Raw genomic sequence first — 12,898 nt, 5'->3', positions numbered from 1 at the left:
GCTCATCCACGTCGATCAATGTTGGTATCGGTCACCCAGAGAAAAAGAGAGAAAGGGAAAGGAAACTAACACAACCACATTCAAACTCTGAAACTGAAAGCGAAAAGTAAAAATCATGTCCAAAGTTGGCTACATGAGACAATAAAACTATTAGATTTCCAATGTTTTCTGTCGAAGATGATGACGACAAAGACGATGAAGATGCAGGAAAGCGACGTTTCAGTCATCCGACAAATTCTCGCTCCGGTTAGGCTTGCAAGAGATGAAATTGGCCTGATACGAATCAAATCCATTATTTATCATTATTAGTAAATACCACACCATATGAACACGCACAATTTCAACACAGTCCAAGACTTCCATCCCAACAGGAGATCGATCATAGATAATTGAGAATTATATGGTGAAGATTAAAATTGTTATATAAACATATGCCCTGTTCCGAAGATCAACCCTTTAAAAAGTAAAATCCGCAGATCGGAGATCATCAGACTATCTCCCCTGCTGCTACATCAGTGATAGGGATCCAGTCATTTCTAGCTGGGTTGCTTCTGAAAACCACCGTCTCTGCTGCCCGTACATGTTCATGTCCACCACTTTGCAACTGTATACCATACCCATCTCCAAAGCTTTCTCCTAGCCTTATAAATCCACTTCCCGTCTGCATCCAACAAGTTACAAAACTGGTAATCAAAGGCGATTTAAGAATTACCCAAAAACAATGGAAGGGCGAGAAGGGGATAATTAAAATCGAACCGTGTGGTGTTCTTTGTCAACCGATATCAATTCCCTGTAGTAGGGTGTTTCCACAAACTCCTCTTGCACCAAGGATGATCCGTCAGACAAAATTGGCTGAGAAAGACAAAAACAGAGCAGTTAGAACATAGAAACCAAAATATAAAACTAACCCTGTAAACAAGAGTGGGAAGAAGAAGGAAGTCACTACGTTAGGTTGTTCCGATTTTAGAGAGAGGAACTTGTGGTACTCAGGAACGTTTTCTCCACCCAAGAAGGACAGAGTAGATGAAGAAGAATCAGGATCGCTGCGGTTGGGCTTGATTGGTCGTTTGGGTGCCATGGAATCAAAATGATCCCTGACCTTACCGGCGATCCTCAACTGCTCATCTGCCTCCAACACATCATCGCTGCGGCTGGGTTTCATCACCACCCACTTTCTTTCTCCTCCTTCAACTCCCATGCTTTGATCGGTAAACGCTAGTGGTGATCTTCCTATGACCTTACCTGGGTTTTTAGATGAAAAGCACTAAGACAACTCTGGCGCAATATATATATAAAATAAGAAAAGAACTGATCCGTGACGTCTTCGGCTTTTTTATCTTTCTCTTTCTGGTAGGCTTGGGCTTTTCTTTTATAATCGGTTAACATTTATGTGGGATTTGGAATGGTAAAACCGACATATTGGGCATTGGAAAGAGGAATGTAACGCACTAACGCCTGAATACCGTGAGCTGTGCCCTTACCAGAAAGGTAAGGAAACCGTGGGCTGTGTATGAAGTTTACTTGAGGTAGTTTTTTCAAAGGTGTAGGCACTACTTGACCAGATAGAACTTTTCCCCAACAAGCTGTTCAACAACTTGTGAAACTTAAATCCATGAAACCCCAAAAATAGCACAAATAGTAAAGCATATATTCACCTCTTAGGTATGTGGATTGGATGTCTTCTGTTGATAACAATCTGCCACTGATCTTCTTCAACTTCTGAACTTGAGCAACAAACTGACATTAAGGTACATAAACTAAACTGGAAATAATAACCAAATAAAGGAGTCCAACGGTTTACATTGCAATGACAGCGAAGGCGGTTCAACTTCAGTGCTGCGCACTAAATGCGCAGCATTCAAGTCTCAGGCCCAGTGGAGGGGGGCTGGCTTGACTTGTCGAAGAAACTCTTTGTATTAGAGTCTAAATCAAGGCAAGAAAAGGAGACATCCAATGGAGACAGTTTAGAAAGGGAAAAAGAAGAGAAGGCAATTACACTACAGTATGAAATTTTCAAGGACATTGAAATACTCAACATAAAAGATCAGATGAAACTAGCTAGATTACATCATATGAGGGGAATGCAACTAGATCTGAGTAAAGTTATGGAGCTTAACTTTCATAAACCATGACAGAGTTAGCTTAAGGAGTAAACATGCACACATCTTTCTACTCTTACCTGAGCAATTCCTTTCCCAACTCTTTGTAATCAGAATTTCCATTTTCAGAAATATAAACAGTAACTCATTGACAAAATCAATCTCCCTACAGAAATCAGGGTTAAATTGATTAAATAAATCATCTTCTCAAATATGAATTTGTCTTTCTGCAGGAAAGAAGTATATATGCAAGGCTCACAGTATGCGAGGTTAGTATTTCCATCGACTCTCCAGACAAAGCTGTTGAGACTCAGATCTGTGAGATGACTAGACTAAATCCATATGGTTTGGTATCCAATATCTCACATATTTCTTGTTTACATAATTCTTCAATTTTTTTCTTCTTCTTTCTTTAATAGTTAATTCTTCTAGTTGTGAAACCCATAAATACATAAACGAATAAGATTGAGTTTAATTGGATTGACCTATATAAGCTCCTCATCACTTCTCCATCTACATTTAGAGACAAGAACAACCAGATTTGAAGCCCTCTTCAGATTTTGCAAGCTGTTGAAGTGTATCAACAACAGAAGCACCAGGCTTGACCATATCAGAACATACAGCAGTAACCAATGATTCCCACACAGAAATATCTGGTAGCTTTCCTCGGCTGACCATCTCTTCCAGCCAGAGCACGGCATCATATCTCTTCCCCACTAGGCAAAGCCCTCTGATAAGTCTATTATAAGTGGCATCACAAGGCCCAAAACCTCTGTCCAACATCCTCTCTAGAACCCTACTCCCTTCATCATACTGACCTTCTTGACACAAACCATCCATTAAAGTACTGTAAGATTCCTTGTTAGGAGAACAACCCACCTGTTTAAACATCTTCTCTAAGTAGCCCATGGCCATCAGTGGCTGCCGTACATCACATAGGCCTTTCATCACAATGTTATACGTAGTGACGGAGGGAACACAATTTCCCTCCACCATTTCCTTTTCAATAACCTTCACAGCTTCCTCAGCTCTTTGAGCATTACACAAGGCTGATATTTTTGCCTCATACATCGAAACTGATGGCAAAAACCCCCTCTCCCGCATTTCATCGAACATTTTGTTGGCGTCGCAGATTTTGCCTTCGGAATAAAGATCCCATGCAATAGCACTATAACCAGCCGAACTAGGAATACCACCTCTGATCAGAGCCTCACTGATTAAACACTTAATCTTTTCTGGATTCTCACCTTCAAGACAGCGGTTCAGGTCGAGACCCTGGAGGCTCCTCTTCGGAGCCTTCAACCCCTTCCTTAAGACTTTGGCAAGTATCTCCAAAGCTTCTTCGACCTGCCCATTGTCACATAAAGCATGTAAGAGTGTTATATAAACGCTTACGTCCTCGCCACAGCCCTTTTGCGAGATTCTCCGGAGCATAGAATACAGCAAGTGAACAGCCTCATTTAGCCTTCCATCTTCACATAAGCCTTTCATTAACAATCGATACGTCTCCCTATCCGGATAGCAAGATTGATTACTCATCTCTTGAAAAATATCAAGGGCTAGATCCGAACGATTTATCCGACAAAGAGCATCAATGAACAAGTTGAAGGAACGGATATAAGTCTTCACCTCCCACCTGTTTGAGTTCTCCAAGTAGATTCGATGTGCCGTCTCGAACTTAGCCTTGTTCAGAAGTACCTCTAAGATGGTTTCAAAGGATTTTGTCCAATTAACGCAATTGAATTGTGGAAGGCTTCTAAACAACGAGATGGCTTGGTCAAGCAAATCCGCTTTGGCGTAGGTTTTGATTGCATTGGCAAGAACAGAATCTTTGCTCTCACAGGAATCCTCTTTCATCTGTTCGAGCAATTCCTTCATCTCAGAGAATCGGCCAGAGCTTCCCAGGATGTCTATCATAGTGGAGTAGACGGGACCATTGTGGCGGTAATTGGAATAACGTGATTTGGCTTCGCTGAAGATACGAAAAGCAGTTAATGGATTCTTCTGTTTTCGGAGAAGTTGAGAAAGATGCGTTGGTGTGAGAAACCCTGGCCATCTCATTTTCCTAAATTCTTCTAGCTACCAGGGAACGTAAGAAGAATCTATCTCAAATCAAAACGACGACGATGGGCACAACTTTCAGATCATTTTATTGGCTTAATGTGGTTTGCCTCGAAAAAAAAAAACGATTTTATGAAATATAGGACCGCCATTGATGGAGGTCTGAAATTCTCGAAGAAATTAACCTTAAAGTGGGAGTAAAATCGTAAAGTCAATATACTTGGATTATTTATTGTATGCAATTAAAGAAACTAGTTCAAAAATAAGTTAATTATTGGAAGAGCCAAAAGACTATTGTCCTACAGTGGATAAAGTTTATTCACTATGTAAATGGCTGGATAAATGGCATGAATTAAAGTTTAGCTGTGAACAAGGAAAAAGGAGCTGCTGGTGGCACTGCACCTTCATTTGTTGTAACTATGGATTGCAAAGAATGAGTTTATTTTTAATAAAAAAGAGTAGCCGGAGGATGTTATTGGAAAGGTTCAAGCTGCAGCAATCGTAATTTGTAGAAGTTCCAAGAGGACAAATGAATCATGAAGGAGCTGGCAGGGTGATTCGGCGGTGCTCGTTTTCTCCATAGATGCAGGATAATGGAGGTTTTATGATTTGCTGTGATCCTTCCCAGGCATCGGGAAAAGTTGATGGTGGTGTGGGTTACGTGATTTTTTACGAGCAATGATCTATCTTGAAGGCCTTCTCAGAACCTGCTATGTTTGAACATGTTCTTACAGGTGAGGCTTTGGCGGTTAAAGCTACTCTTTGATATCTCCAATGTTGTTGTTTACTCTGATTGCGAGGAACTAATTCATCTTCTTTGTAGTCAAACTGCCCTTATGCCTCCATTAGAAATTGCTTATTAAATGAACACGTTCAACATAAGAAGAAGAAAAAATCCATGGTTTTAGATTTTACTGATTCAAAAATGACTAACGGATAGAGAGCTTAGGCTGCTTAGCCTCTTAGCTTCATGAGTCATTTTCAAGTTTAGAATCTCAACTAATTGGTAGATGAAGAATCACAGAAGGGAATGTGCATAAATTGATTGTAGATGAATGGAAGAATCACAAAAAAGTTTGAGGTTTACCATCTATTACATCAAAGAAAATGACCTCAATCCAAGCCACCAAGACATATGAAGCCGAAGAGTGTGAGCAAGTCGTTTTCAGAATAATCGTTTGGAGAAAATTTACATTAGAAAGAAGAAGAAAAAAGATAAATCGAAAAAAGATAAATCCTAAACATGTTTGCAATGTAAAATTGGTTATTTGCATATAACTCCGTTTGGTCAAAATTAATCGCGAATTTCATGCATTTAGGTAGAACCGTAGAAGTTGAGAATTTAACCGAATTAATGGGAAAGACGCACATTTGGACGAATAAATCACATTATTTGCATTCGCCCAATAATTTGCCCACATGGTTGGAAGAGAAGATAAACATGTATTTCTTACCACATGAGGCTGATGCAATTCTTAGCATACCATTAGCTCTATTTCCGTCTCAAAACACTCAAGTATGTATGGGGGTTAGCAATTATGATAGATTTTTCATCAAATCAGCCTATAGATTGATTGAAAAAATCCAAGAAAGAGAAGAAGATAGAACCCCATCCTCCTCAAGAGTGCACAATTGGGAAGAAATGAATTCAACAAACTGGATGGACATTTGGGATTGTAAAACCCTTCCCAAAGTGAAGAACTTCTTATGGAGAGCATGCAATGACAGTTTAGCCATCTCAAAATAGCTAAACAAAAGAGGAATGAAAGTGGACCAACTTTATGGGCCTTGTGGGACCGAAAAAGAAACCATTACTCACACTCTTCTCCATTGTGAATTTGCCAAAGCAGTGTGGTTTGGTAGTCCTTTATCATGGAGAAGTTCTGAAAGAGAAATCTCTACATTAGCCGATTGGATGAAATCTTGGGCAGATTTACAAATACTAGAAAAGAAGGAGGGAGAAAAAGTGGAAAGCCTGATATCTTTCATTTTATGGTCCTAGTGGAAAGCAAAAAACTCTAGGGTAATGGGTGAGTCACTAAAATCACCAATTGAAGTAATGCAAATGGCAACCCAAGCACACTCAGAATTTTGGTCATCAGTCAAGAAGGTAAATCAAAATGCCATGAATGAGAATAGAAATATTGGGGAGGAAAGAGTGGAATGGAAGCACCCAAACCATCCTTTCGTTAAGGTGAATATTGATGCAACTTGGAAACCGAAGACAAAGAAAGGAGGTATGGGGATCATCATTAGAGATTGGAAAGAAAAGCCTCTAGTTGCCGTATCCATCCCCAAACCATTCTCATCAATGATTGAAGGGGAGGCCGAAGCTATGCGAGCAGGGATGTTAGAAGCTATGGCCAATGGATTTGAATTCGTGGAGATAGAATCCGACTCTCAACTGCTAATGAGTTACTTATTTGAGTCAGCCTTACCCCTTATTTTCATACTACTTGTAATTGAAGACATTAAGTTTATAGGTAGTAGATTCCTTGGCTTCAAGCCTATTTATGTTCCTAGAAGATCCAATAATGTTGCGGATTAGCTAGCACAGAAGGCCTACTCGGTTCAGGGCCCGAGTTATTGGCCATGTTCCTCTGATTGGTTATTGAACTTATGCTCAGTTTCCATCCATGCCCCTGTTTCTTAATGAAAGCTTGATTACCAAAAAAAATATTGAAGCCTTTCCAGGTCAAGTTCACAGTGGTTTTCGATGGTTTCAATAATGGATTACCATAAAACCCAACTTTTGTATCCCTTTCCTTGTATTCTTTCTTACCCCGTTCCAGCTTGGATATTAAAGTCTCATCATACTGACGCTAACCTATGGGTTGTAAAGGGTTTTCCAGCTGTTCGAGGAAAAAGATCATCTGTTATGCACATCGTCTACAATGCACAATAGTGCAGTGTCTCAAAATGCCATGTGGAATATTACAATCGAATGGTTAGAATTTGTTTTTCTTTTACACTCTGAGTCATGTACTAGAATAATGGTGGTGAAATATTTTTGGTGTCTCACGTTCATCCGGGCTAGCTAGTGCGCACCTCGATTATATCCTTAGAGGGAGCTTTGTCATCCAAAATAATGGAACCCATGACCTCTCCACTATGAATTTTACCACTCTACCAACCCTGCACTGACAAAGACGAATAGTGGTGAAATATTACAGGGGCTTTGTGAGGATTCTAACAAAATTTAATCTTAGCCATCCAATTTGAATAATTGAGATGTCACCTGCATTGCTCTGTACAGCAAATAAATGTATACAATAGTAAATTTTTATTTCGCACTCGGATTCCGTGGGCCCCGCTTCTCTCCACCTTCGTTTTCACCTTCTTCTCCGGCAAACCGTTCATCAACAGGCCGCCACTTGGCTCATCCTGCAGCTAACGACGGAGTCCTCCATGAACTTTCTCTTGATTCCTACTTTCGTGTATCCTGACCGTTTGATTGGAATCTGAAATTCAAAATGTAATCAGATCGTGCGGTTCATACAATGCACTTCCGTTGACGCCCAGAGAGTCACGTTTTTATAACCAGACAGAGGAGCTCTTCCTTCTACGAAGATCAAACAGAAAAGCGCCTTTCGTTCTCCTGCGAGAAGACAACATGCACAGGTTTATCGACTGTAGCGGCTTTGACTGATACAGCAAAATCGAAACCAGAGGAGCAGCTCCGGAAAATCTCTTTCCCAGAGAGCCTCAGAGTCTCTTGCCACTGCGAATCCAACAAAGAGTCTGGAACAAGGCGCAACAAGAAAACAAATTTCTGAGAAAGTAACAGAGCTGTAACTCTCAGAAGAAAGTCTTTCCCTCATCTCCTTCTTCCCTTGTCATCATCAAAGACTACAAAGCTTCTGACGTGTACACCTAGAGACGCCAGGCTGCACATTGCAGTTGCAGATCGCCACATTTGCTCTCTATTTCAGTGGTCTCCAAGTTCTCATAGTAATCAGTTCCGCGAATCTCTTTAATGGAGTCTGCGAACAAGGCCTACAACGAAGGCCTGCTACCTTCCATTGCCGGCAATGGAAGCTTCATCTTTCCAGTTGAAAACAGTCCCAATATGCTTGGTTTTGGGGAGCCATATGAGCAAGGAGATAAACCGTTTGGTGAATACAAGGTGATCGCAAAGAAATCGGGAATCATTTCCAGTGACTCTTCTTCCGTTTCATCTACCAAATCTAAGGTATGAATGGAAACCAGATGTTTTTTGCTTGACAAAGATTGCTCCTTGAACTGATGGGTGAAATTTTGTCCGTGAAGTCCCAAAATGGAGATGGAGAAGCGAAGATAGAGCAAAAGAAGCGATATGAATTGGGACTGGGTTCTGTTCCTGGTTCGAACTTAGTTTCAAGAACTTCAAGCGAAAACCGGAAAAGGAACAAGAAGGCTAAAACAGATAATCCCACCTCAACTGGGTCTGCAAAGGTCAGAGAAATGGTTGCAGAATCTTAATTAATTAGGTTATTGTGTTAAAAAAAAGTATAAAAACCAGTTCGGTATGTTTATGTTGAAATCTCTCTTCTCTCGATTGATAGGCTAAAAAGGAGAATATTGGAGAACGAATAACAGCATTGCAGCAACTTGTTTCTCCTTTCGGGAAGGTAAGAGATAATGAAAATAAATCTAACTGATTGAGATTTCTTCCTTCTCTTTTTTTTTCGTTTTAATTATCTGGGGTTTTGTACTTTTGGGTGATACAGACAGACACAGCTTCCGTTCTTCATGAAACTGCGGGATACATCAAATTTCTGCATGACCAAGTTCAGGTAATTGGCTAATCCCACTGGTGGTGAGGGTGACCAGAAGTAACGAAGGAAAACAGATTGTTTATATAATAAAAGCTGAGAAATTATTTATGTGTGTTGTGTTTGACAGGTTCTGAGTTCTCCATATATGCAGAAACTGCCATCGTCTCATGTAAATATATTCCCAGTTCTTTAGTTTTTTCACTTTGGAATTGTTAATTGTTATGACCTTATTAAACTTAATTGTTGCCACCATTAATAGAATCCATGTTTTTGTTGCAATTGGTGATGCTTGTCTCTTTCCTTCATGTAAGAAGGGAAATAAGGCTGAAGAAGATGAATCAAAGTATGATCTGAGAAGTAGAGGTTTGTGTTTGGTGCCAGTAGCATGGACTACTATGGTGGCCAACACTAATGGAGCTGATTTCTGGTCGTCTGCCATGGCATCCGACACCAACTCCAAACAGTGAATTCTTTTTCAGACTTCACATACAAAAGGACAGAGATGGAGAAAACAGAACTGCTGGTCTCTCTTATACTCTTTTCCGTGCTTTTCGTGGCTGATTTTATAGAAAATAAAGGTTTATTTTTGTTTTATTGGAAAGGGGAGTTTATACTTTATACACATATTTCACATACATCATTGAAGATTATGTGATTGGAAAAAGCAACCCAAGTGACTAAACTGAATTCTGGATTGTTCGAGATGAGAAATTTGGTTTCTTTTCATTGGGTTTTGTGTCTTCGGAGTTGTGCAGAAAACACAAAGAAATGGTCAATCCAAATGAGCAGAATTCTGGAAAAATGCAACGCCGCATGTGATTGATTGTATTCGCATTCACATCAAATATACTGGGTTGAATTGATTTTGAATTCAAGCATTCTATCTCCAGTGCTGGTTTCCATCTGTGCCTGAAGCCTTTCTGCAATCATTTAGGAGGAAGATGATGATGAGACAGCAACGTTTCCTTGTGTATGATTTGTAAGTTGAGAGCTGAGTCAGCATGTCCTTCTTCGTCGTTTAGTCAGCTTCTCTGCAACTTTGTTCTGTTGTGTGTGTTCGATCAATTCGATGGTCAACAAGTTCGAACTCCAAGTAGTTCGAGTACCGACGTGGTCTTTCTTTGTTTGTTTGGCTTTCTTGGTGCATGAGAGAGTCTTCTTTGTCTTGATATTGGAAGACTTTAAATGCTATTCAAACTTGAAATTACAATTCTGTAAAATCTGTTGAGATCCTTCTGCTTTTGGTCAGTTTTAATTTGGTAAGGTTTTAATCTGAAACAGCTTTTTCTTTAAGCTCCAAAAGATTTTTAAAAAGCTTCATGTTTGTTGTTGAATGTTAATTGTGATGCAGAGCTTTTGCAAAGTTCTTCAAAAGGAATTTCTGATTATTTAATGTGACTTCTCCAATGTTATTAAAAGAAAAAAATCCTTGGAGAACTGGTCCTTGATCTTTCGCCATCATTGAGGCAAGCAAATAAATGCCTCCCATTCCAATTTGTTTGTTTTCCCTCGAAACATTGAGAAGCCAAGCCCTTGCTAATTGTAGTGCATGGTCTCTCTCTCGTGCATTAGGTTCAGAATAATACTACTTTCTTCTTGACTCGAGTCAAGCTTCAACACTTGAGATAGTGGATGTAATTACTGACATTCAGTACTTTATTTGGTTAAATATCTTATATTCAACCTTAGAGAAATTTTGTTTATCATTTATTTGGGTTCAAAATTTCTACCTTCCTTCCCTTCATTTAAAGTATTATTTTTTGGGTAATTGGGTTTTTTTTCTTCTCTTTGCTGTATTGGAAAGCCACTCCAATAATTGATGATGACTAGAATTGTTGATGTATCGAAAATTTGAAAAAATAATTTATTTTATTTTATTTAGTGTGATTTATTAATTGAATGACTAAATAAATTAGAAGTCCAAATATATCTTGGTTTAATCTAAAAATATTTCAATCTTTTTAAATTCTAAAATAGCTCTTTAAGCAAGGAGTCAAGGAATCTTCTACCCAAAACCCTTGCCCCCTCCTCCCCAAAAAAGAAGAAGAAGAAGAAGAGGGATGAGTCCACGGTCTTTACCGTATCCTTCCCTCTCGTGGATGCTCAACTCTTGAGCAAGATTTGTTGATCAACAGGTCTATACCTCTCTGACCAACACGGGTCAAACAAACTAGGTTTGAGCTAAAGACATACTAATTCTTTGTACTAGAGTCTATTTTTCTTGTGCTTACAAATTGGATATTGTCATCCCATAAAAGACCCACACTCAAATCTATTATGTTTAGAAGTTCATTATGTACCCCTGCACACAATAAAGTATTTCAGTAAAAAAATATATATATAATCACATATGCATGGTTGTGTGTTTGTATGTGGTTTTCATCATAATTACTACATTATATAAGAACCTTAGGGTGTAGGTGTAAATCAGTTATCCATTTGTTTATATTGTTCATTACTTTTATCGGGTTTTGTTAGAGTTTCTTTCATTCCATATAAAGTAACAGGTTATTAAAAACAAAAACAAAAAATCATTTATTGGATTGTGTATCCAAGTTTGAGTTTAAAAAGAAAGAGTTATATAGTAGAAGGAAAGAGTTATTAGAAATGAAAGTTTAGTTGACCCACTTTATGATCAGCAATTTTTTTTACCCAAGGATTGAACAAGAAAGTGGTGGTTTTGTCATTTCCATCTTTCAGTAGGATCATAATTTTGAGCACTACTAGGATACTACATAGTAGTGCTCTTCTTCTTCTTCTTTTTCTTTTTTCTTCTTCTTTCTTTCTTTCTTCTTCTTTTTTTTTTTTCTTTCTTCTTTCTTTCTTTCTTCTTTCTCTTTTTTTTTTTTTTTTTTTTTTTTTTTTTTTTTTTTTTTTTTTTTTTGGAAATCTAAGAGTGAAGTGTAAGGAAAGTATCTAGCTTTTAGGAGTTGCACTTGTTGGGTTGGGCATCTTGTATTCTGTGGGTTCATGTAATTATAGTTTTTGTTGTATTTGTAATTGAAACAGGGTTATATTGGGATCAGGGTTTTAGGTTTCTCTATAAATAGTCTCTATGGGATAACCTAGAAGGCAAGGAAACAAATGGTAACACTTTGTGGGTGTGAGAGTGGCATGAGGTTTTCTGAAATAATATAACTTATTTTCTCTCTGGTGGATGTAGGCAGGGTTATGCCGAACCATCCCTTGTGTGCTTTGCTTGTGTTCTTCTTTGTTCGTGGTTGTGCATTCGTTGTCCCTAACAAGACCCACACAGACTATGGATTATTAGTCATCCCCCATCCTTGTTTTTGCAGTAGAGCATAATTTATTTATTCTATTCATTTGAAATCTAGCCCTCCATATTTTTTCGGTTTGCAACATCTATTCCATGAGATGAGGGCTAATTGGTTTGACTTTGAGAGTTTTCCTGGCCAAAATCGTTGGCAATGAGAGTCCAATTTTATGTAGAAGATTTTTGGGAAACAAAAACATTGCATGTGATATAGGGACTATGGTTAGAGGACGGCTTTTATTAGTACATTCTTCCTTCATATAATAAATTTGGAGCTTTCCAAGTAGACAATTTGTTATTCATCTTGGTAAGCAAGAATTGGATATTGTTGGCTTTGTTCCTTCCACGGAATACGTTTGTACCAAGGTAGATTGTATATTTTTTTTTCATTTTTGTCATTTCCATAATTGACTGGAATAACATTTCTATTTCCCTTGGTCCACATTTATAGAGAAAAAAGCTCAAAATTAATTTGTTGGCATGTGATGTTTGAGAAGAGCTCAACAACATTTTATTGCAAACACATCTTTTTTCAGTACGATAAAAAATAAATGTATCATATCTAAAGAATAGATCAGAGATTTTTGGGGTTTCTTTTGCAAATTTAATGCTAGAAACAGATCCAGACTCCTACATTTAAATAGAAGTCTAAAAAGAACCTCCATTTAGTAAGAAAAATGTATAGGCTTAGAGGACACCCTTGCCTT

General features: G+C 38.4%; 4 protein-coding genes across 5 annotated transcripts; 2 read left to right on the top strand and 2 right to left on the bottom strand.

Moving 5' to 3' along the window:
• Positions 1–84: 84 nt before the first annotated feature.
• On the bottom strand, positions 85–4,339 carry EMB3101 (Tetratricopeptide repeat (TPR)-like superfamily protein). Of its 2 annotated transcripts, none has more exons than XM_089151484.1 (5): positions 1,802–4,339; positions 1,656–1,719; positions 947–1,242; positions 757–852; positions 85–661 (listed from the first exon to the last, which is right to left on the bottom strand). In XM_089151484.1, exon 1 carries the CDS (start codon positions 4,158–4,160, stop codon positions 2,619–2,621), a length of 1,542 nt encoding a protein of 513 aa, XP_089007610.1. In that variant the 5' UTR covers positions 4,161–4,339; the 3' UTR covers positions 85–661; positions 757–852; positions 947–1,242; positions 1,656–1,719; positions 1,802–2,618. The 2 variants fall into 2 exon arrangements, with proteins under 2 accessions (XP_089007610.1, XP_089007611.1); XM_089151485.1 differs by having other exon boundaries at positions 89–661; positions 2,585–4,339.
• Positions 488–1,198, bottom strand: LOC149017161 (uncharacterized). The gene is made up of 3 exons (XM_089152889.1): positions 947–1,198; positions 757–852; positions 488–661 (listed from the first exon to the last, which is right to left on the bottom strand). Exons 1-3 carry the CDS (start codon positions 1,196–1,198, stop codon positions 488–490), a joined length of 522 nt encoding a protein of 173 aa, XP_089009015.1.
• Positions 4,340–6,186: 1,847 nt separating the features above from the next.
• Positions 6,187–6,708, top strand: LOC149017159 (uncharacterized). Its single transcript, XM_089152888.1, has one exon. The coding sequence runs from the start codon at positions 6,187–6,189 to the stop codon at positions 6,706–6,708; it is 522 nt and encodes a 173-aa protein (XP_089009014.1).
• Positions 6,709–8,136: 1,428 nt separating this feature from the next.
• Positions 8,137–9,384, top strand: LOC149017158 (transcription factor bHLH113-like). The gene is made up of 6 exons (XM_089152886.1): positions 8,137–8,352; positions 8,430–8,594; positions 8,705–8,770; positions 8,870–8,935; positions 9,045–9,101; positions 9,229–9,384. Exons 1-6 carry the CDS (start codon positions 8,137–8,139, stop codon positions 9,382–9,384), a joined length of 726 nt encoding a protein of 241 aa, XP_089009012.1.
• Positions 9,385–12,898: the final 3,514 nt, after the last annotated feature.

Source organism: Hakea prostrata, chromosome 4 (assembly GCF_041222555.1).
Source record: "Hakea prostrata isolate BN-2017 chromosome 4, UWA_Hpros_2, whole genome shotgun sequence".
In the NCBI taxonomy this organism is placed as follows: Eukaryota; Viridiplantae; Streptophyta; class Magnoliopsida; order Proteales; family Proteaceae; genus Hakea; species Hakea prostrata.
Note: the sequence above shows the minus strand (reverse complement) of the source record. Positions and strands in the feature narration are given on the sequence as shown.